A 25078-nucleotide genomic window follows, 5' to 3' on the forward strand; every position below is an offset into this window, starting at 1 on the left:
CTGAGACCCACCAATTCATTTCTGTCCAGATTTGTGCACATTACGTTGTTTCTCATATCTCTCATACTCTATATGTCACTCTATTACATCCTGTTGATCTTTAAAGAGGACACCTGGGGCTTCTATGTGTATATCATTACCCTGTTGACTCATAACCTTGTGTTTTATATAGATAAACAGTTTCCTGCAAGCTGCAGATAGGTGACTCATATGTAAATCAAGAAGTGTCTGTGATCACTTTATGGTATGCTGATTCAACCGTAATTTGCATACCCATTTCCTAACTACTAAGCAGAACACTGCAATATCTCAAACGATTTCATGAGGTAGTACAAGTACTTTGTACACCAAATACACCAAAGACATGAGATGGGACATGAGTTTCTTTCTAGCTCACAAAAACCTGAAGGAACTGGGTTGTTTTTTATACAGCTCTGATGACTAGTCTCCAAACAATCAATATAACATTTACATCAATTTAAAGACCCTCCTCAGTTTAACTATCAAGATCTGTCCTATCAGTGTGCAGTTCAACTACACCCAGAATGTGCATCGTTAAGGGATAATCAAAACAGATGGAGCTAAATTGGTGCTTTAAATATCAAGAAATCATTCAAAAGTGCTGTTGATGATATATTTCAAGATAGAGAGAACTGTGTGTGAGCCCGGGGCTGCTAAAGTTTTCACTTTACCTGAAAATCACTCTAGACTGTTTGTCGTCTTGTTCTTTGTGGAGATCCGAAGTGACGAGCCATTGGGACCAAATGGCAGTTTTCAGAGAATGCTGCTTGCAAAGTTGTGGTCTTGCTCAACCCCAGCCTGCTCACCTGGATGAGGGTGTCCTATGTTAGGACCCTGTCCCAGGTCATTTTAGTGATTAATGTCTCCAAATGCATTGCATCATTAAATGAGAGCAATGTGCCATCAGAACAGTATTAAAAAGTATTGAGCCCACTGCATGACTTACCACTGTAAAAGTGGAAAGAAGTGAAACGAAATGGAGGTTTGCAATAAACACACACAAGTAATAAATAGCATGCCCAAAACCCTCAAGAAGCGCATGAGCAGTTGAAAAACAAGCATCTCTTCTGTACATATCTCAATCCATGCAATATGATTTGGAACTTTAAAGCTAGAGTAGGTAACATTGAACATTCCAGTGCAAATCCTTTCGCCTCTCTCTCTGCTGCCTCGTATCACGCCGCTAAGTTCCTCCCACCAAATGGCCTCCACATCGGTCTTCAGCCCCTTACACTTGTGTACAACCAAGCAATGTCAACGCGAGACTCGTAAAACTTGTATCGTAGTTGATCTATCAAGTAAATAAAAAAAAAAATTTTCAGCAAATCTGTTAGTTACACTAATATTGTTCATGTGATGCAACCATTTCGAGTTAGTCTTGTTGATTTTTAGGGTTAAGGTTACAACCACAAGCGACCGGCGGGGCAGGGCGTACACGCGCATCTGCATTTGTAGAACAGCCAATAGGAACGCCCTCTCTCTGAAATGACCCGTGACTAGCTAAAACCTTCTATCCCAGGCTAGATTTTTTTAAAGCCTGAATACAGAGACGAGAAGAGGTGCAGAAGTCTAGTTTTCAGACCACTTGAATTACAATATGTTGAAAGCTTATGATGTAATTTTTGCCCAATGACGCCATAAAAAAAACTGCCTACCCCAGCTTTAACCCTCAGGTAGAGCTCACTGGCCAAACATAGAGGATCACACTTGTGCTGGAAAGCTTCCAGGCATTAAAGTCTGTGAAAGAGGTTGAAATATTGTAAAATTGGTTGTTGCTGAAAACAGCATGTCTTTGTGTTGATATACTGTATATTCTTTGAAAATATTTACCAAGCAAATAGATTTATTTATAAGTATTTTGATATACACATAAATAACTTTGGGCATCTTTTATAGATATATCTGTATATTATATTTTCTTAGGGGCAATGTCGCCCCAAGTGTGGTCTGAAGATCTACAAGGGGTCCAAATGTTGATATTTACTGTAATGCACAACACAATCACATTCACAATAGTCAATGTCTAATTTATTGTCTTGTTCTAAATGCAGCAAACTCGGAGCTGGGACCCGACCCTCTTGCCGAGAAAGACGTGCCCATCAAGATTCAACCACCACCCATAGAGAGAAACTGTCAGGCACAGGTGTTGCAGAAATTGGTAGAGGTTCCTCCATCTTGTCCTCACCTTAACTGTGTCGCCCATATTGACTCAAGGTCAGAGGAGGGCCTCACCACCTGCGCAGAAACCCAAAAGCCAAGAGGAACAGAGGGGGACAAATGTGTGGTTTTGCACAGCACAGTGAGGGAACATAGGATTCCACTTCCTGCCACAGAGTTAGGAGACACCGCCCTTGTAACAACCAAAACTGTCTAAGGCTATGGATGTGTGTGTGTGTGTGTGTGTGTGTGTGTGTGTGTGTGTGTGTGTGTGTGTGTGTGTGTGACACCGTAAAATCCGGTGCCCCCCCCCCCGCAGGGAGGGGGCGTGGGCCCTTTCGCAATGGAGTTGCTGTTATAGTGACGCCAGCAAAATTAACTCAAACATAACAAATATTAAAACCGCGAGCTCATACACGCACGCACGCTACAATTAGGTGACTTACAGTAAAATCATCAATAGATGCAATGTATTGTAACGTGCATGGATAAGTAGACACGTTGGTCCTTGACTAACGGGTCGAACCCTTTAGTCGACTGGTTAACGTTGTCGCTTGCGGAGTGGGAGAGACGAGTGCGCGTCCCGGCTGTGGCGACGGTTCCCAGGCTGCCCCCCTAATTCGCTACAGTATATTGCAAGCTCGGTAAGATAGCTAGGTTAATTACTACTCAACTTCGAATAAAACCCATCACACAAAACATGTGGCGCTAACCAACATACAGCTCTGTAATAGCGAGCCAAAAACAATCGATACCATGGCAATGGGTAAAAACAAACTGTAGCCGCTCAACCCAGGCCGAGGCAGATACTTCGGTAGCCAGCACAGGACGAACACACAACACTAATGGCCCGTCCATTCATAAACGACCACAGAAAACAGACACACAAATATGCCTAAGGCTAGGGCAACAGCTTACCATGTGTTAATTTGATTGCATGATTGATGAATATGCCTAATAGAATCAAATGTATTCTTTCTTACCTTTAACAATGGCCAAAACCGAGTAGCGTAGCGGTCTATTCCGTTGCCTACCAACACATGGATCTCCGGTTCGAATCCCCGTGTTACCTCCGGCTTGGCCGGGCGTCTCTAGACACAATTGGCCGTGTCTGCGGGAGGGAAGCCGGATGTGGGTGGGTATGTGTCCTGGTCGCCATACTAGCGCCTCCTCTGGTCGGTCGGGGCGTCTGTTCAGCGGGAGGGGGAATAGCGTGATCCTCCCACGTCCCCGTACTGAAACTCCTCACTGTCAGGTGAAAAGAAGCGGCTGACGACTCCACATGTGTCGGAGGAGACATGTGGTAGTCTGCAGCCCTCCCCGGAACGGCAGAGTGGATGGAGCAGCGGCCGGGACCGCTCGGAAGAGAGGAGTAATTGGCCGGACACAATTTGGGTGGGGGAGGAGACGTCGTTTCCTCCTTGCGTTCCTCTCTACGAATTCCTTGACAATGTTTGTTAAACCCATCTGGCGAGCGCACTAGCCTTCAGTGCTGAGACTCGCTAGTCCGGAGAGTCTGTCCTGAGTAGTGTCATTATGACTGAATAAAACCTGGCTTCATTTATTTCAGAAATAACCTGGTCGCGTACTTTCTGTGATAATAATGCAATCAATTCGTTTTGAATTGGAGTGCTTATATAATTCACGTTGCAAAAAGGGGATCATATCGAGCCAGCAATTCTATTATTGACAAGAGGTTCCCGTTTTGGAGCTCACCCACTTCCTCACGAAAGCATAAGGATCGCTATTTACGAGGGACCTCACAACCAGACTTAGATCGTTTGCAATAATAGTCATTTGAGAAGCACCTGCCGTTTTTATCCCTGGTAAAGGGTCCCTCGGGTTTGCACGAAATCCAATTCAAGTACGGTTCTCTTCACCGTGTCATCGGTTAAATCCACTGGGAAATTAGCTCTCAGTCTGATGGACTCCGTTCATCATTTTCTGCATGTGATTTTGTTACCTCTTTTGGTTGCCATCCTCAGGCTCAGCCTCCATGTCTACCTTTCGCTCAGGAGGGGCGCATTCAGCAGCTGCAGCCGCCATGTTGCTGACAACAGATGCGCCAACGTGTGCACTGGCATCCCCCGCGTCTGTAATCACTTTCGCAACCACAGACATCGAAGATACTTTAGGTAGTTTTACTTGATTTTTGTTTCGTTTCTCATTTTGTCGTTTTTGCGCTCCACTGAGGTATTTCCACTTGATCATTTTTAATCGCTGCTGCAGAATTGCCTTTTCGCACAGGAAAAAAAAGTCGCCTTTTCGCGGCCATTGTTTCACGTAACGTCTACAAAAGGTTAAAGTTCAAAATGGGCGGCTGTGATTGGATAACACAGGCTACCATCTTTTTCAAATGTATTCATTTTAAAACAATTTTAAGGTGGCCAACGCAATAAAGGGTTGCTTCCTGACTTTGTTTTATGTAAAATAAAATAAAATTTAAATGATATAGATGTTAATTTTTTTCATCCAACGTTAGGGGGGGCCGCAGTGCCCCTCTAACGTTCGCCTCTGTGTGCTCTTTAAACGATTGTGCAAGATTACTTTCTCTTTAATTCTTTCTTATTAATGTTATATAGTTCTAGCACAATGTGCTTGTTCATGGTGAACCCATTCATCTCTGTTTTTTGTATACAAATGTTGGATATTGTTCTATCTGCCGTATTTGAATGGCTTTTTATTTTATCAGCATTTATGTGCATATACAGACAGGTGACAAATTAAAGGCAAAACCAACAAGTGTCTTAGTAAGGTGTTGGACCATCATGAACCTCCAGAACAGCTCGAATGCCACTTGTCATAGATTTTATAAGTCTCTGACCTCTACTGGGATGGAACATAATTTTTCCAAAAGATATTCCCTCATTTGGTGTTTTGATGATGGTGGTGGAGAGCGCTGTCTAACACAACGGTCCAAAATCTCCAATAGTTTTCAACTGGGTTGAAATCTGGGTACTGCGAAGAAAATAGCATATGATTTACATAATTTTCATCTTCAGCAAACCACTCGGTGACCCCCTTGTGTCATGTGGATGGGGGCATTGTCGTCCTGGAAGAGACCACTCCCATCAGGATAGAAATGTTTCCTCATGGGATAAAGGTGATCACTCAGAATAACTTTGTATTAAATGCCCCCCCCACACAGCATAACAGAGCCCCCGGACCCCCTCACTGTTGGGGTAAAGCATTAAGGTTTTTCCTTTAATTTGTCACCCATCTGTATATCATTTTGTTGCAATACTTTAAATATCGTCAGTTAAGACATTGTAGTAGATTGGACTGCAGTGATGGCATGGGTATTGAAGTATATCGTTAATCTTCTGTTAGTGTTGAGTTATATGTGTGTGTGTTGTTTTTGAATGAGTTTTGTACAGCAGCTGTTTTATGGGACTGGTGGTTAATTCTTGTTTTAACGAAAGTGTGTGTAAACTCAAGCTATTATTCTGAAGATGTTGTTCTGTTATGCTGAAATGCTGAACAGAAAAATACATGATACCGTAACGAGCATAGATAAGTAGACACGCTGGGTGCTGGCTGGCGAGTCTAACCCTTTAGTCGAGCGGTTAGCGATGGCTCCTACGGTGCGGGCGATACGGGTTCGCTTCCCGGCCGCGGCAGGTTCTGCGGTTGCGTAACTCCCTCGAATTCGCTACATTGGTGACAGCGGTGGAATGGTGAGACCGTAAAGGCCATCGGGAAGCATATGCGCCCAGCGGCGTGAGGCAGCTGATATGCTTAGGCGCGAGGACGTGCTTCCCGAAGGAGGGGGTTAATGTAACGAGCGTAGACACGCTGACTAGCCAGGCTGATCCTTTAGTCGAGCGGTTAGCGATGTCCCCTGCGGTGCGGATGATACGGGTTCGTTTCCCGGCCGCGGCAGGTTCTGTGGTTGCGTAACCCCCTCGAATTCGCTACACTACCAACCAGCGTGACGTCACAACAACAAACAACCTTCTTCCGGGTGGCTAGCTTCGCGGAGTGCAATGTTTACACAACACAGAAGGCAGAGTCGAAACGCGTCTGTAGCAAAGGGGTCTGTAAGGTTTGTCCCATGTGTGTATGAAATGAAATAAAGAGCATAATAAAGTAATTTTGAGTGCAGATTAAATTAGACTATTGTTTTTGTGTTCATTTTATCTCCAACTTGCTGTGAATAACGTGTGTAAACATCAATACAAAAGTTTGTTGGATTATGCTCTCTAGCCTAGCTAACGTTATTTATGTTGGAGCCTAGTCCAACAGTGGGACTGTTATGTCTGCACACATCGACAGTGCTGCATTTGATTTGGTGCTGTTCTATTGTGCTGGGATCGATTGGTGATGCCTGCGGGCTCTGGGTTGTTTGATCGGGTCTGCCTGTGATGCTGTGTCAGTCTAAATAAAGAATGCAACGTAGCGGTTGTGTCGAGCGACAGCGCTGTGTCCTGACGTGATTTCTAAATACAATATTGGCGACGAGGATGGCTGATATCTCTCTCCCACCACCTGCCCCCTTCCTGGCTTTACCTGGCGAGCCTCCCGTACCATGGACTCGCTGGCTGCATAGTTTTGAAAATTACATCATCGCCTCAGGGCTCGACGGCGTGAGCCAGGCTAGGAAGACGGCTCTGTTGCTACACTGCTTGGGAGCAGAGGGTCATCGTGTGCTCGGGACTCTGGGGAACGTCACAAACTTTGACGAAGCTGTGGGACTTATAAGCACCCATTTCGCTGCTCCACAGAGTGCCCTCCTTCGGCGATTTATATTCCGTCAGCGACACCAATTGCCTGGTGAGTCTGTGCAGCAGTATGTAGCTAATTTGCGAGGGCTAGCTAGTTCATGCAAGTTTGGCGCGCTTCAGGACGAGATGGTTCGCGACCAGCTAATCGAACACACCAACAACGCAAAGGTGCGTGAGACTCTCCTGCTGGAAAAAGACGATCTGCTGCTGTCCAGAGCAATTACCATCGCACTACAGGTTGAGGGAGCAGCTGAGTGTGCTGCTGTGCTAAATACACAGCAAGTGGCCACCTCCAGTCAAGCTGCCAACGACTCCTCCCTCTACTCACGGCTGCCCCTCGGGACGCAACCCAGCCGGAGCGAGGCGGGCGCCGACTCCACTGGGGACGTCTTGCAACTGCAACGACGGCGTTCTCGGCCCCGCCCTCAACAGTCCTGTGGTAACTGTGGATCTCGGTCTCATGTTTCAAGGGCTCAGAACTGCCCTGCCCTTGGCCAGACATGCCGTAGCTGCGGTAAGCAAAATCACTTTGCCAACGTCTGTCGGTCTTCCCCGGCTGGGTCAGAGGGCCACACCCCCCAGTCTTCAACCGCCGTCATTCACAAGGTGAGCTCTGGGCCAGTGTCATTCAAATCATGCACAGTCAACATTAATGATGTGTGCATCCCCCTGCTGTTGGACACCGGTGCAGGTGTGTCTCTCCTGAATGTTGATACCTACAGTCAATTTTTCGGTTCACTGCCACTGTCCGCACCCTCAGCTGTCCTCTGTGGGTATGGTGACTCCAAAATCGATCTGGTTGGCTCTCTCCAAGTGACTGTCCACTATGGAACCAAGCTGGTGCCCAATGCAGTTTTTCATGTGGCACGCCGTGGGGCCAACCTGATGGGCCTGGACCTGTTCTCCGCTCTGGGGTTCTCCCTCTTAGACACAATGGGGGCAGCAATCCTGACTGTTGCCACACCTTGGCAGCAGAAGTGGCCATCGCTGTTTATGGGGCTGGGCTGCCTCTCCGCCTTCGCCCATCAACCTCTCCTCAACCCTGCAGTGAAATCTGTCATCCAACCACTGTGCTGCATCCCGTTGGCTCTCCGTGATGGGGTCTCCGCCGAGCTGCAACAACTGCTGGAAGCTGGCATCATTGAACCGGTGGACGCGTCACCTTGGGTCTCAAACCTCGTGGTGGCTAAGAAGAAGTCGGGGGGCCTGCGTGTCTGCGTCGATCTACGTGCAGTAAATAAGGCAGTGGTCCCTGATAAGTATCCACTGCCCACCTCAGAAGAACTCACTGCTGAGTTCTATGGCTCTGAGGTGTTCTCCAAGCTCGACCTCAGACAGGGGTACTTACAGGTGCCCCTCCACCCCAGCAGCCGAAACCTCACAGCCTTTGTGACACATGCAGGAGTGTTTCGTTACACCAGGATGCCTTTCGGTCTCAGCTCCGCCCCTAGCTGCTTCCAGAAAATCATGGTCTCCGTGCTGGCTGGCATACTGGGCGTGGCCATTTATCTGGACGATATAGTGGTACACGGGCCCACCAGTGAAATCCACGACAAGTGCCTCAACATGGTCTTCGCAGCCCTGTCCAAGCACAAGCTAACTCTCAATGCTGAGAAATGTGTCCTCTCTGTGCCAGCCATCGAGTTCGTGGGGTTCCGGCTGTCAGCGAGCGGTGTAACTCCACTACAATCCAACGTGGACGCCATTCAGGCCATCCCTGAGCCCAGCTCGGCCGCCCAGGTCGCCTCCTTCCTGGGTATGACAAGTTACTACCTGAGGTTTCTTCCCCAGTACTCTGCGACCACAGCCCCCCTGCGCCAGCTGCTGCGTAAGGACGAGCCATGGTTGTGGTCAAAGGCATGCAGTGACGCTGTGCATGATCTCAAGACTCAACTGACTTCACCACCAGTGTTGGCTCACTTCAACATCTCCAGCTCCACCTTTGTGACCTGTGACGCATCAGCCACAGCGATAGGGGCTATGCTGTCTCAAACCCAGAACGGTGTGGAGAAGCCCATCGCCTTCGCCTCCCGTGCCCTCAACCTGACCGAGCAGCGGTACTCCGTGGGTGAGCGTGAGGCGTTAGCCTGTATCTGGGCTTGTGAAAGGTGGTACCTCTACCTCTATGGCCGCTCCTTCACCCTCAGGACAGATCACCAGGCCCTGACAGCGCTGCTGTCCACATCTGGGACAGGCCACAAACCCCTGAGGCTGCACCGCTGGTCTGACCGCCTCCGCCAGTACAACTTCAGCCTGCAGTTCACCCCAGGCAGAGACAATGTTGTCGCCGACCTGCTCTCTCGCTCTGTCTCCACCCCAGCTCCACAGACGGACACTGACTGTGTGGAAAAGGACATTGTCCAAATGCTACACACACCCCTTCAGGCCACTGTCTCTCTGCAGGAGCTGAGGGCAGCCTCCGAACAGGACCCTGTCCTCTCCCAGCTCCGCACCTACATCCAGAATGGCTGGCCTCACAAGGTCCCAGGGGAGCTGGCTGCGTTCGCCCGAGTCAGACAGGAGCTCTCTTGCTGGAACGACACCTGCGTGGCACGTGGGTTTTGCACAGTGGTCCCAGCTGCTCTCCGTGCACGTGTTTTGAATACGGCGCATGAAGGCCACCTGGGCATTGTGAAACTGAAACAGCGCTGCAGAGACCTGGTGTGGTGGCCGGGGATAGACAGAGATATTGAGGCTCTGGTGAAGGACTATTCTGCCTGCCTTGTGAGTGGCAAGACTGGCCACCAGGCTCCCCCACCCCTGCAACCTCTCGCCTGGCCCTCTCAGCCCTGGGACCACCTGCAGTTGGACATTTGTGGTGAGATCCATGGAATTCCCCACCACCAACGCTTCATGGTGGTCGCCTACGATCTACACTCAAAATGGCCTGAACTCACCACTTCCGGCACTGTGACCTCACAGATCATCATCGACTTCCTGGACTCTCTTTTCTCTCGCTGGGGCCTCCCAAAGACCATCACCACTGACAACGGCCCTCAGCTGGTCTCTGCTGAGTTCACTGCTTATCTCGAAAGCAAGGGCATCCGTCATATACGCACTGCGTACTACCACCCCCAGGCCAATGGCGGCGTTGAACATTTTCACCAGTCACTGAAGAACGGCCTCAGAGCACACATGGCCCAAGGGTGCTCTTTCACGCAGGCCATCCGTCACACTCTGCTGCACTATCGGGCCACACAGCACTCGACCACAGGCGCCTCCCCAGCCTCTCTCATGCTAGGCCGGGAACTGTGCATGCCCCTTGACAGGCTTCGCCCCTCCACACCCCAGGCACCTCCCTCTGGGGTCAGAGCCTCAGTCACTCGTCACAGACACGGATGAAGCAACGGTTTGACCAGTCAAAACGAACCAGGGTGCCAGACATCAATGTGTCAGACTGGGTCAGGGTCCGCAGGACCCACAGGGACAATAAAATGGCTTCATACTGGTCCTCTCCTCTCCAAGTCATCCGTCAGCTGGGCCCAGCCACTTACCTCCTCAGCGATGGCACTTGGTGGCACTCCAGTCGTCTACGGAAGGTGTCAGCTCCACCACACACAGCTGGTGACACAACCTTAGCCATTCCCTCAGCATGGCGAGACGCCCCGGGGCTTCATGCAGCTCCTACACGGGCCCCAGACATTCCTGAGCCTCAGCTTCCCCTGCCTTCTCCCTCCCCACCTCGGCCTGCCCAGCCTCAGGCCGCCCCGCGACCTGTTCGCACACGTTTACGCCCTGGCCACCTAGAGGACTTTGTGTCAACCTTTCATGTTTGAAATCCTGCCGGGGGGGGGGGATGTTATGTCTGCACACATCGACAGTGCTGCATTTGATTTGGTGCTGTTCTATTGTGCTGGGTTCGATTGGTGATGCCTGCGGGCTCTGGGTTGTTTGATCGGGTCTGCCTGTGATGCTGTGTCAGTCTAAATAAAGAATGCAACGTAGCGGTTGTGTCGAGCGACAGCGCTGTGTCCTGACGTGATTTCTAAATACAATAGGGACATTCAGCTTAAACCGGTCTCGAGGCATAATATGCCTATTGTGGTGTATTGGATCGAGCACTCGGTGCTCGATTGTGTTGGACTGTCACCACTACTGAGTTCTGTAATACACTGGTCGAGCCTAGTAGTGTGTGATGTCTCCGTCAGTAAAGATCAGACTTGTGCCGCATCCTCGTCTCCGTGTACTTATATATAATAGTGATTAAGTTAGTAACCCACGAATAGTAACACTACAATAGTGTACATAAGAGAAGTCACAACATGGTGTCAGAAGACGGAGTTACGGTATAATTCGAGGGCGGTACTTCAACGAGTTCGCTGGTAGTTGAGGCAGCTAGCTAACACGTGCTAGCCTGAGCACAAATATGGAACAGTTCAAGCCGCCACCACCGCTGATACTTACCGGGAATGTCGCAGAAAACTGGAGAAGATGGGAACAGCGTTTCCAGCTGTACATGACCGCTTCAGGTGCGTTGGATAAGGAAGAGACGGTTAAAATAGCCATTCTGCTTCACACCATCGGCGAGGAGGCGCTGGAAGTGTATAACACACTCACCGTCATCCCAGAAGGAGATGACGAATCGATGGAGGACGTTCTGAAAGCCTTCAAGGACTGCTGCAGCCCTCGGAAGAACGTCGTGTTCGAACGCCATCAATTCTGGTCGCACACGATGTCAGCAGGAATATCGGTGGACAGATTCATCACAGAGCTGCGCCAGAAGAGCAAAGACTGTGAGTTGGCAGACATGAAGATGACATGATAAGGGATAAATTAGTGTTCAGCATAAATGATGCCCGTTTGAAAGAAAGACTGTTACGTGATAATGAGCTTACTTTGCGCGGGGCCGTAGAGATATGTAGATCAGCCGAGCTCGCTAAGTCACAAATACAAGCGATGCAGACGTCACATGTTGTCCAAGACGCCTCAGTGGAGGCATTGAAGAAAGCAACAGGGCAAACGCGCACGGGCAGCAGGAACAAGAACAAAACGAGCAGCTAGAGGCATGTAGCAACAACTCTCTGCCACAAGTGTGGAAATAAACATGAGCCCCGTCAATGCCCAGCTTATGGTGCAGTGTGCCACAAATGTGGTAAGAACAATCATTTTTCCAAGGTGTGTAAATCAAGCACTGAAAAAAGCGGCAATTACAAGACAAAGACAGTGCATAATCTAGAAAGTGAAATTGATTCCTTATATATAGGCATGATTGGAAAATACAAAAACAAAGCAGCCCACCAAGCTAAAGGCACTGTATGGCGTGAAACAGCCACGGTCAGAGGCGTAGCAATTAACTTCAAGTTGGACACAGGCGCCGATGCAAATGTGCTTCCTATGCGCATATTCCGGCAGCTACCAGGTCCCGTTCAGTTACGGCCCACAAAGACTGTGCTGATTGCTTTTGGTGGTGCACGACTACCCTCAGATGGTGTTGCATCTCTAGATTGCCGCACATCTAAGCATACGGCTATATTGGACTTCCATGTGTCTAGCCGAGCTGACAAGCCAATCCTGGGTGGAGATGCGTGTGAAGAGCTGCAGCTGGTGAGAAGAGTCGAGGCGCTTGCAGTGGAGTCCCCACAACAGCAAAACCTCCGGCCGCCAAAGAGGAGCTGCTGCAGAGGTATGCGGAGGTCTTCACAGGATTAGGCGAATTTCCTGGAGTTCATCACATACACATTGACCCCAGCGTCATGCCTGTGATTCACGCGTGCAGGAACGTACCACTCTCCATCATGGACTCACTAAGAGAGACACTCACAGACTTGCAGAACAGGAAAGTCATAACTCCTGTCAATGAACCTACAGAATGGGTGAACAGTCTTGTTGCCACAAAGAAAAAAAATGGTGCGCTAAGGGTATGTTTGGATCCTTGCAACCTGAATGAGGCAGTCAAGCGTCAACACTACTCCATTCCTACACCGGAAGACGTGCGCAGCAGGCTAACAGGAAAATCCATCTTCTCCATCCTAGATGAAAAGGATGGATACTGGCAGATCAAGCTAGATGAGCCGTCGTCTAAGCTATGCACCTTCAACACGCCGTGGGGCCGGTTCCGCTTCCTCAGACTCCCATTCGGGATCAAATCGGCCAGCGAAGTGTTTCAACAAAAAAACTGTGAGACCTTCGGCGATATCCCAGGTGTGTACATTATAGCAGACGACATGATCATCGCAGCGTCATCAGAGCGGGAACACGATGAAATCCTACAGAAAGTAATGGAGAGAGCCAAGACCGCACATGTGAAATTTAACAGGGACAAGATCCAGTTTAAAGTTGATACTGTAAAGTACATGGGACACGTCATCACGGCAGCAGGACAGAGAGCTGACGACACAAAGATCAAAGCGATTGTCGACATGCCAACCCCGGAAGACAAAAAAAGTCTCCAACGTCTGCTGGGAATGACAAAATTCCTAGCGCAATACATACCAAACGAAGCCTCACTCACGGCACCCCTCAGACAGCTGCTCAAGAAGGATGTAGCGTGGCAATGGTGCCCGCACCACAGCTCAGCGCTAAAGGCACTAAAGACCATCCTCACACAAGCCCCTGTGCTGAGATACTACGATCACAAGCAGCCTCTCACTCTACAAGCAGACTCCTCAAAGGATGGACTGGGAGCCTGTCTGATGCAGGACGACCGCCCAGTGTGCTATGCCTCACGAGCGCTCACCGACACAGAAAAGAGGTACGCACAGATAGAGAAAGAGTTGCTCGCTATAGTGTTTGCTGCTAAGAGATTCCACCAGTATGTCTACGGCAGACCAGTAACTGTCCAGTCCGATCATAAGCCTCTGGAGGTCATCATGCGCAAGCCGCTGAGCAAAGCACCTGCGCGGCTGCAAGGTATGCTTTTACAACTGCGGCGGTATGATCTGAGTGTAACATACACACCAGGCAAGCACATGTACATTGCCGACAAACTTTCACGCGCTACAGCTAGCAGAGAAGGTGACCATATTGATGAAAACCCTTGTGATGAGAGAGTTGTGTATGCCTTGGATGCCACAGATGCCTTGAGCGAGGAAACACTCAGCCAATTAAAGAAAGCAACGGCAGCAGATAGCGTGCTGCAAGCTGTGTGTGAGAAACACAAGAAAGGCTGGCCCATGAAAAAGAAAAGTTTGGACAGAAAACTACACGCCTACTGGGCAGTAAAGGACATTATAAGCATGGAAGATGACATTGTCTTGGTCGGAGACAAAATCATGATACCCCAGAGCTTCAGGAGCACGATTTTGGAGAAGCTGCATCTTGCACACCAAGGAGTGCAGCGCACAAAAGCCAGAGCAAGAAAGTCTCTCTACTGGCCTGGCATGGCACGAGATATAGAGGCAATGGTGGAAAAGTGCGTGCAATGCCAGCAGCTACAGCCCAAACAGCAGGCTGAGCCACTTATGCCGCATCAGGTCCCAGAACTGCCATGGATGAAAGTCGGAGCTGACATCTTTGAGCTACACGGTCAGTCATACCTGTTGTTAGTTGATTATCTAACCAAATATCCTGAAGTGCTCAACATATCTGACAAAACAGCATACACAGTAATCCAGAAGATGAAGTCTGTGTTTGCCAGACACGGGATTCCTAGGGAGATAGTGAGTGACCATGTCCCATTTGCCAGCTATGAGATGAAGTCATTTGCAGCTTCATGGGAGTTCAAGCTCACACACTCCAGCCCAGGTTTTCCCTCTTCAAATGGCATGGCTGAGAGAGCCATAAAGACAGTGAAACATGCACTGAAGAAGGTAATGCAGACCGGCACTGACCCACATCTGGTGCTGCTGTCACTGAGGAACACACCGGTGACAGGACTGGACATATCACCTGCACAAATGTTGATGGAGAGAGTTCTACGAAGCACACTTCCGTGCTCCAGTGCTGTGCTGACACAATCAGTCCCACAGCACATTCACAGCAAGATCCGGAACCTGCAGTTCCGCCAAAAACAACGTTACGACCAGTGTGCAAAGCCCCTGCCAGTGTGGACCCCAGGAGACACCGTACACCTGCAAACGCGGCGCGGCTGGGAGCCTGCCGTTGTCATCCGACAGCAAGATGAACCACGGTCCTACACTGTGCAGACACCGGCTGGGAGGATGCAAAGAAGGAACAGGCGACATCTGAGGAAGATACATCCGAGCCTATTCAGAGACACGGACAGTGAGGAACATTTTGACCCAGAGGTACAACCCTCACCCTCACAAGCGCCTGTGCCAGTCGACTCACCACCACATGACCTGCCACCACACGACCCTCCTCCGGTGACTACAGGCAGTACACCCACATGCTACACAAAGTGCAGCAGAGCAGTTAGGCGCCCTGCCAGATACAATGACTAACCTCAGGGTTCTTTTGTGTGATCATTCAAGTGTTTATTTAAAAAAAAAAGAAAAAAGAAGGTGAAACAAAGAGTACAAGGTGTGTTTAACCTGAAATGTTGCAAGATTGCTGAATGTTCAAAATGTTTACATGCTAACCACCAGAATGTGAAAAGGAAATGGTTTATGTTGTTTAATCAGAGTCATCTGTCATTTAAAAAAAATGCTGTATTAATCATTGAAGTATGCAAGTAGAAAAGACTTGTTAAGTGTTAATGCCATAGTGTTAATGGTTCGGTAAAGGGTCTACTGTTGAAGCAACTGATGAGTAGGCCACATCTCAGTTGGAAAAGAGGGATGTGGTGTATTGGATCGAGCACTCGGTGCTCGATTGTGTTGGACTGTCACCACTACTGAGTTCTGTAATACACTGGTCGAGCCTAGTGGTGTGTGATGTCTCCGTCAGTAAAGATCAGACTTGTGCCGCATCCTCGTCTCCGTGTACTTATATATAATAGTGATTAAGTTAGTGACCCACGAATAGTAACACTACAATAGTGTACATAAGAGAAGTCACAACACCTATGTCCCGTCTCGAGACATTTGTCCACCTCTGGACGTTTTGCTCCTAACGGACATTTTGGACATTTTTGGATCGCCTAGCTGAATGAGAAGGTAAGGAAGTGTTCGCAACTAATTAATTAATAATTCTGTTGAAACAAAAATAAAGTAGTAGGCCTGGCTATAGAAAGCTGGGTGTTTCGTGAACGATAATATATGTTGTTTTCATTAGTAATGTCGCGATCGGGGATTTACGTTACTTTGACTGATGTAAAATGTAGTTAACGTTAGCTAGCGGGTGAAACGGATACACAATCTCCCACTACACAACGGCAACAATGTTCATTTTTACCTGTAATAAAATGTCTCCCACAAAGCCGGTCATGAATGGATGGTTTCCATCCTCCTCCCAGTCCGGCACAAACAAGTCCTCCTGGCAATTTCACTAACTTTGTAACGTTAGCAGTGCTCTTCGTCCGTTTTACCCTCTGTACCCACAGACTTCCCTGGGTAGATTTAGATTTATCTGATGGAAAACGGGAAAAGCCTAAAAACTTGTTTGCCGGGGTACATTTGGCATTGCAGCCCCACACCAGCACGATTTCGGCATTTTGAAAAATAATTCGTCTGTTCAACTAGTGCTATCTAACCGTTATGTACGTTAGCTACTAGGTACTACCCAGCTACTAGAATCCACCCGGAAGTAGCTTGGCGCTCTTTGTTTACAAACATTCTGATCTCTCGTTACCTATCATACATGGAAATATCAGTATGTTTATGAAGATTGGTAGGATAAAGAAAGACAAATAGCTTAGTTTTGGTAAGAAGGAGTAATGTTCTCTGATCTTACACTACCGTTCAAAAGTTTGGGATCACCCAAACAATTTTGTGTTTTCCATGAAAAGTCACACTTATTCACCACCATATGTTGTGAAATGAATAGAAAATAGAGTCAAGACATTGACAAGGTTAGAAATAATGATTTGTATTTGAAATAAGATTTTTTTTACATCAAACTTTGCTTTCGTCAAAGAATCCTCCATTTGCAGCAATTACAGCATTGCAGACCTTTGGCATTCTAGCTGTTAATTTGTTGAGGTAATCTGGAGAAATTGCACCCCACGCTTCCAGAAGCAGCTCCCACAAGTTGGATTGGTTGGATGGGCACCTCTTGCGTACCATATGGTCAAGCTGCTCCCACAACAGCTCAATGGGGTTCAGATCTGGTGACTGCGCTGGCCACTCCATTACCGATAGAATACCAGCTGCCTGCTTCTGCTCCAAATAGTTCTTGCACAATTTGGAGGTGTGTTTAGCGTCATTGTCCTGTTGTAGGATGAAATTGGCTCCAATCAAGCGCTGTCCACTGGGTATGGCATGGCGTTGCAAAATGGAGTGATAGCCTTCCTTATTCAGAATCCCTTTTACCCTGTACAAATCTCCCACCTTACCAGCACCAAAGCAACCCCAGACCATCACATTACCTCCACCATGCTTAACAGATGGCGTCAGGCATTCTTCCAGCATCTTTTCATTTGTTCTGCGTCTCACAAACGTTCTTCTTTGTGATCCAAACACCTCAAACTTGGATTCATCCGTCCACAACACTTTTTTCCAGTCTTCCTCTGTCCAATGTCTGTGTTCTTTTGCCCATCTTAATCTTTTTCTTTTATTGGTCAGTCTCAGATATGGCTTTTTCTTTGCCACTCTGCCCTGAAGCCCAGAATCCCGCAGCCGCCTCTTCACTGTAGATGTTGACACTGGTGTTTTGCGGGTACTATTTAATGAAGATGCCAGTTGGGGACCTGTGAGACGTCTGTTTCTCAAACTAGAGACTCTAATGTACTTATCTTCTTGCTCAGTTGTGCAACGCGGCCTCCCACTTCTTTTTCTACTCTGGTTAGAGCCTGTTTGTGCTGTCCTCTGAAGGGAGTAGTACACACCGGTGTAGGAAATCTTCAATTTCTTAGCAATTTCTCGCATGGAATAGCCTTCATTTCTAAGAACAAGAATAGACTGTCGAGTTTCAGATGAAAGTTCTCTTTTTCTGGCCATTTTGAGCGTTTAATTGACCCCACAAATGTGATGCTCCAGAAACTCAATCTGCTCAAAGGAAGGTCAGTTTTGTAGCTTCTGTAACGAGCTAAACTGTTTTCGGATGTGTGAACATGATTGCACAAGGGTTTTCTAATCATCAATTAGCCTTCTGAGCCAATGAGCAAACACATTGTACCATTAGAACACTGGAGTGATAGTTGCTTGAAATGGGCCTCTATACACCTATGTAGATATTGCACCAAAAACCAGACATTTGCAGCTAGAATAGTCATTTACCACATTAGCAATGTATAGAGTGTATTTCTTTAAAGTTAAGACTAGTTTAAAGTTATCTTCATTGAACAGTACAGTGCTTTTCCTTCAAAAATATGGACATTTCAATGTGATCCCAAACTTTTGAACGGTAGTGTACATATTTAATTGAAAAGCATTTAGATCTGCCTATTACAGTAGACACAGCTATTCACACTAAATAATTTTGACACATTTTCTCAAACAATAAGCATTTTGAAATGAACATCTATGAAAAAATAAACATAACAATGTTTAAGTCAGAATATAGAATATTCTACATGTCATTTTCAACATTACGCCACCAATAGTTAGTAGGTTGCACTTAGAGGTAAATTCATCATGTGGGTCATCCACATAACACCAGGGGACACTCTCGTACCAAAATATACTGTATGTTCCCTTTTGTAAGATGTTTGTAGGAAGCATAAAGAAGGTATCTATGTGATTAAGTAATTTAAGTAAATCTGTATTTATATGGCACCTTCAAAACTAAAGTTACAAGGTGCTTCACAAAGACAATAAACATAATAACAATATAATAAAATACAACTTCTACCTAATAAAAGCATGAACAGAAAAACTTCAATGAAATGACAAGGTACAAAGATGGGTTTTAAGACACACAAAAAATCTGCAACGTTCTTTATGTCAGGGGGAAGTCTTCCAGAGTTTGGGAGCCACAACAGTAAATGTGCGGACCCATCTAGATTTAAGCTTAGAATGAGGTACAGTATGGCCAAAATGTATCTACAGTATGGCCCTTGATTTTAGAGGACCTAAGTGACCTTGTAGAATTTAGAGGGGCAAAAAAGTCACAGATGTAAATAGGTATATGATCGTGTTTAGCCTCATTATGCTAATGCAGAAAAGACAGTACAGGACTGATGGAGGACCTACATCATGTCCACGTCAAGAACCTTGCAGCTGCATTTTGGACTAGTTGAAGCCAATTGATAGTGGCTTTGGTGAGACAGGTGAAACAAGATGATTAAAATAAACCAGGCTGAAAGCAACAAAAGTGTGGATACATTATTCTAGATCTCAAAGGGACACAAAGGAGCATATTTTGAAAACATTACTTTGACAAATCAGGACTAGACTAATAATTTGACAAGACAGTCCAAATTAAAATGAGGGTCCAGAATATCACACAATTTTCATTGCTCTTATATTAATATAAGGGTGGCCCAAGGGGTGAGACCTTGACTGATCAACTCTGCTTTATGATCAGCACATTAAACCAGAGGTGGGAGAACCAGGTCAAACAGGTCAAAGGTCCGAACCGCATAAACCCACTGATTCTAATCAACATCACTCTTCAGTTTGGCATAGGAAACAGTTAACAAAATCAGCTGGCTTAGTAAATGGGTAGAGCAAATACACTTTTGAGATTTGTTTGAACTCATTCCCCCACCTCTGCCTTTAACTAAAACCTCAGTTCTGAGTTTCACTCAAGCAAGTTGTGAGCCATTCAGTTTTTTTTATGGCAGCCAGACACTCAAAAGGTGAATTTACAAGTCATTAGTTTAAACAGACATGTAAAGTTGTGTAACATCAGCAGAACAATGAAAAAAAATATACAGCCAAAGCTACTGATAGCATATGGATGCATATAAAAGAAAAATAGTATGGTCCCAAGAATGGACCCCAGTGGATGCATATAAAAGAAAAATAATATGGTCCCAAGAATGGACCCCTGGGGCACCCCACAGGCTAAGGGAGCACACGGGGAGACATGGCTGCCAAAAGAAACCGTAAAATTCCCAATAAGCCAATAGGAAGAGAACCAATCAAATGCAGATACAGTGATACCTGTCCGCGGTCTAAGCCTATCAGTCATGATGAAGTGATCCATGGCAATGGCTCTCAACCCTATCCTCGGGTACCACCAATACTCCTGGGTTTTCTATTCTACCAGGTAGTTAATTACATACACTTCCTATCTTAGTTACTCCAGCCTCTAATCAAGGAGGTTTAATACATGGCACAAACACATGTGGGAACAGATATGGGTACGGCCTTAATCATGTTGCATCGAACTAAATTATTATATTATTTTGGAAAAATTCCAAAACTTTAGAGGAGTCATTAACATTGAAGTTGAAATCACCCACCATAATTATCATGTTTGAAGACAATAAAAAAACATAAAATTGTAAAAAACTGATAAAAATCAACCATTTGGCTTAGGGAGGAAAAGATAAGAATAGATAGGAATGCAGCAGACAGGGCTAATGCAGTAAAAGTCTTCTGAGTAAGTGCACCTCAAAACTGCTAAAATCAGCATTTTGTGTGCATTAAGCATAACGATTTAAAACAACAGCTAGCTCCACGGTAGTTTCCTGTTGAAAACTCTTCCCATTACATGCAAGGATGTGGCGTCATTGTGTTTTATTCATTTGCTGTGGTAAGAAAACAAAAAGATTAAATCTTCATGTCGACGGGGTTTTAGTGAATACTGCAACATTTATCTGTAAAGCAAAAGTCTGTTCTAGGTAGTCAGTGAAGGTGTTCCACCTTCAGGAGGAAGGTGTTTCTTCAGGAGGAAGGTGTTTCCTCCTGAAGGGGAATGCTTTCAAGTGCAAACTATGTCATTTAGACCACAAGGTGTGTAACTATTGATTTATGGGGAAATGTGGACAACTAGGATGCAAGCAGATGCAGATAATGAGAGGTAGTCATCACAGAGGTGGTGCATTTTACATGACTGCCATATTTCTTCCACACTGTTCCTCCACCCCTTTAGATGAAATATGTGGATAAAACCTCATATACAGATGTGGATTAAACCGCCAGGCAGGGTAAAACTTCTCTCGCGGCGACATCTGTAGCAATATTGTACACACCAGGCACTTCTCCAACCTCTGTGCTAGATGAGAGTGATCATAAGAAGGTACTTGGGTCATCAGTTACTGCAAGATGGAAGTACTCCGGCTGGCCGTCCCCCTGCAGACTGCTGTTGGTCTCTCTCCGACGGACTCTGGTGGACAAGGTCTTCCTCTTCTCAAAGCTTTCCCTCCTGGTCCCGCGTTTCTCCAGACTCACCACAATCATCTCTGCCAGGTCCTGCTGCAGCCGCTGGAAATTCTCACTGCAAAAGAGATGTACATTAGATATTTCTGTCAAGAATTCTTCTTTTATGGTAATGCTGAAAACATAAGGCATGTGTCCTAGTCCTTGGAGATCCCTACGTTTATTTTTGACAAAAGTGAAGTAGAAGTAAACACACAAGATAAAAATGTATGCTGAGGCCCCAACAGTGAATGGAGATAATCTCAGGAGAGGGGCTCAACACAGTTTCTGTACCATTCAGCCCTTATAAATTAACACTGTCTGTCATGCTCCCGCAGTGATTTACTGAACTATCATGCTGGAGGCATCACTCATCAGTAAATCATAAAAAGTATTGTTGTCCCTAATGTAAGGGCATTATTGTACTTACGCTGTTGGTGGCATTGGCAAGTTATATTTTGCTCCTGTCACCCCAGTTAACCAGTATGTCATCTCTTTGCCTTTACCCTGTTGACATGTATATTACAATATGGTTATTCACTCCCTATATACGTAGAACACAGTTAGCATGAACTTAAGTGCATGAACAGCAAAAACCACTTTAATGTAACATCAAACCCTACTTACCTTCAAGTAAGTTTCGCCTCTCTCTTCATACTCGAACTGGCAGTCTGTCCTCTGCAGGATGTTGATGGTGGACTGGCTGACATGGATTCTCAAAGCTGGAGATGAGACATTGACAAAGGGTTTTCAATGGACTCTGGTGCTTAGAGACAAGAGCACTTTCCCCCTCCTCTCAAAGTGAGCTGACTGCCCATTCTCGCATACAGAATGCCAAAATGGGCAAAAAAAACATAGATGACATCTACCACTAATGTGCATGCTATGGTAGGATGACATCTACATCTGTGGATTCACTGTCAAATTGCCCTTGAGCAAGGTATTGGACCATAAAGACTTCTCCAGGGTTGTCAGAATGCACTGTGGCCTCCTTAAAACGTGCATTTGCATGACTTTGTGTGTGTGCTGACGAGTTTTGTGTGTCTCACTTGGTCAAATAGAAAAACTGACAAATTATCCACTAATAAACAGATAAGAGGAAAAAGGGCTTCCAAAAGGCCAAAAATATATCAAGTAAAGGAGAATTTGGGAAGCCCCTTAAATGCAGAAAATTGTGTCTTTATGCATGGTCAATAATCCAGGCAAGAAAATCAAAGAACGGATTCAACTTTCTTTGATTTGGCAGAAAAATTATGTTAATTTGCTCAAATAGAACATGCATATAAGTAAATGTAGGCAATCAACACAAACAATTGCTCAGATGCAGGATACACAATACATGGATAAGGATATACTATGTATCCTGCATCTGAGCAATTTTTTTGTATTCATTGCTTATATGCACTTTATACATACTATGTGCAATTAAACATTATATATTTGCATTTAAGTGGCTTCCCAAGTTCTCTTGCATTTGATCAAACTGACCAGTTGCTGTGTGTTAGCATGTGGCAATGAAAAGCAGTGCTTCTTCTTGGCCTCATGTGTTTGTGTCTGTGTTAACTCTTACGCAGGCCGGTGGACTCCATTCGTGAGGCCGTGTTGACTGTATCTCCGAAAAGACAGTATCGAGGCATCTTGTTCCCTACAACTCCTGCTGCACACGGTCCTACAAACAACCAACCAAGCATTTATTACTTATACTGACACAATCGTAAATGTTTATTTCCCTGTGCCGGGTTTGGCAAACATGACAGGACAGGTGCAGAATAGCGACAAAATACAGTCATCGCCTTCCTTTCTCTTTCAGATGACGATACTCTGGTGTGTCTTTAAGGCAATGTTGGTGGATAACAGTACAGGCAAAAATAAATGAAAAGGAAAGATGAAAAATCAATAGTTCTGGTGAAAATATTAAAACTACTACTACTACTACTACTCCTCCTACTATAACTACTTCCAGCTGCTCCCGTTAGGGGTTGCCACAGCGGATCATCCATTTCCATTTCTTGTGAAAATATTAAAACTAGTTGTCCTGGGCATCTGGGTAGCGTAGCGGTCTATTCCACTGCCTACCAACACGAGGATCGCCGGTTCGAATCCCCGTGTTACCTCCGGCTTGGTCGGGCATCCCTACAGACACATTTGGCCGTGTCTGCGGGTGGGAAGCCGGATGTGGGTATGTGTCCTAGTCGCTGCACTAGCGCCTCCTCTGCTCGGTTGGGGTGCCTGTTCAGGGGGGAGGGGGAACTATGCCTCCCCCTGGTGAAACTCCTCACTGTTTGGTGAAAAGAAGTGGCGGGCAACTACATGTATCGGATCGGCAGAGCGGGAGGAGCAGCGACCAGGACAGTTCGGAAAATAGGGTAATTGGCCAAGTACAACTTGGGAGAAAAAGATGGGGAAAAGCCCAAAAAAGAGGAAGCAACACATTTTCTTTATTACCTGAGTGGACCCCGATACGGATCCACAGAGGGATTCCCGGCAGATGCTGCAGCTGAAAGTTCCCCACAAACGCCAGGATATCCAAGGCCATGTGGGCAATGTCCACCGCATGCCGGTTCCCGTTACGTTTGGGCAAACCTGATGCAACCATGTACGCATCACCTATTGTCTCAACCTGCAGAGGCCGGGGGGGGGGGGGGAGAGAGAGAGAGAGAGAGAGAGAGAGAGAGAGAGAGAGAGAGAGAGAGAGAGAGAGAGAGAGAGAAAGAGAGAGAGAGAGAGAGGGAGAGAGAGAGAGGGAGAGAGAGAGAGAGAGAATCAACATCAAGATGATGACCAGTGTTTTGTAAAAACAGACATCATTCAACAAATCACAAAGTGTTATGTTTCTATCTGGTCAACATCTATCCAGCTCATGTTTCTATCTAGTTTCTATCCAGCTCATGTTTCTATCTGTTCCAAGCTGCATCCAATTGATAGCGGTAGCCCAGATCCAGCGTGTCTTACTGGGTACCTTGTAGACATCATGATGGTCGAGGATGCTGTCGAAGTTTTTGTAGATGTCGTTCAGCATGTCGACCACCTCCATGGGTGTGCTGTAGTGGCAGAGGGTGGTGAAACCCACGATGTCGCTGAAATACACCGTCACCTCCTCGAACAGCTCCGGCTCCACTCTGCCCGTCTCCTTCAGTGAACGCACCACCGGCCTGGGGAGACGGGAGGAGAGGGATGAGGAGAGAAGAACAAAGCCACACAAGGACAAGTGGTTTGACGAAAGCAGGTTTTACTTCTGACAAGAAATATTTTATTTTCCACCCAGATTTCATAGCAGATGCTCAGCAATACATAATGTAGATAGGTTTTTTTTTCCTCCAAAATTATGAACACGGTCAAAACTACGCTGGACAAATTCAACATTTAGCAGGAGTCAGTTTACTCCAAAACATCCTGTCTCGCATCTAAATTACATGTTCCACTGAGATGGCTGTAAAAGACATCACACCACTGCTTTGCACGCAGTTGAGATCCGCTTGAAACGCCACAATAAAATGTATTCATGAATTATTAACCAAATGCTTTTTTAGATCAGCCAAATGCGATAAATTTTGCACTTTGCAACACTACTGTAATGCACAGAGCCGGCACACCATCTAAAACGTGATTTGTCATGTGATCTTTTCATTTGTTTATTTGTTTGTTTATTGATTTATCTGAACTCAGTAATTGAATATTGGAGGCTGGCATGTTTTAATCATGGAGACTTTGTGTCTGTTGAGGTGTAATGATGGGCATTTTGTATATTAAATTGGGTTTTTTTTAAATGCCGTTATTTAAATACAAACATGAAGTTGCCTTTGCTTTTGGAGGAGACGCGTGCAGGATATTACAACGACAGCTAAACAAGCCTGTATTTTGCATAACAACAGGTTTAAGTTAGCAAACGTAGTGGGCTGAGCTGTTTTGTTGATACAACCCAGTGGTGTA

At 46.3% G+C, this 25078-nt stretch overlaps 1 protein-coding gene across 1 annotated transcript in view; it reads right to left on the reverse strand.

Moving 5' to 3' along the window:
• Positions 1-18257: 18257 nt before the first annotated feature.
• gucy2ca (guanylate cyclase 2Ca) overlaps positions 18258-25078 on the reverse strand; it is a 33382-nt gene continuing 26561 nt past the window's right edge. The window contains exons 22-27 of the mRNA XM_056287758.1: positions 24108-24300; positions 23594-23768; positions 22719-22817; positions 21776-21870; positions 21579-21655; positions 18258-21227 (exon numbers count right to left, since the gene is read on the reverse strand). Coding sequence (XP_056143733.1) covers positions 21020-21227; positions 21579-21655; positions 21776-21870; positions 22719-22817; positions 23594-23768; positions 24108-24300 — 847 coding nt within the window. The 3' untranslated portion in view covers positions 18258-21019. The remainder of the gene's footprint in view (positions 21228-21578; positions 21656-21775; positions 21871-22718; positions 22818-23593; positions 23769-24107; positions 24301-25078) is intronic.

This window comes from Lampris incognitus, chromosome 10, assembly GCF_029633865.1.
Source record: "Lampris incognitus isolate fLamInc1 chromosome 10, fLamInc1.hap2, whole genome shotgun sequence".
In the NCBI taxonomy this organism is placed as follows: Eukaryota; Metazoa; Chordata; class Actinopteri; order Lampriformes; family Lampridae; genus Lampris; species Lampris incognitus.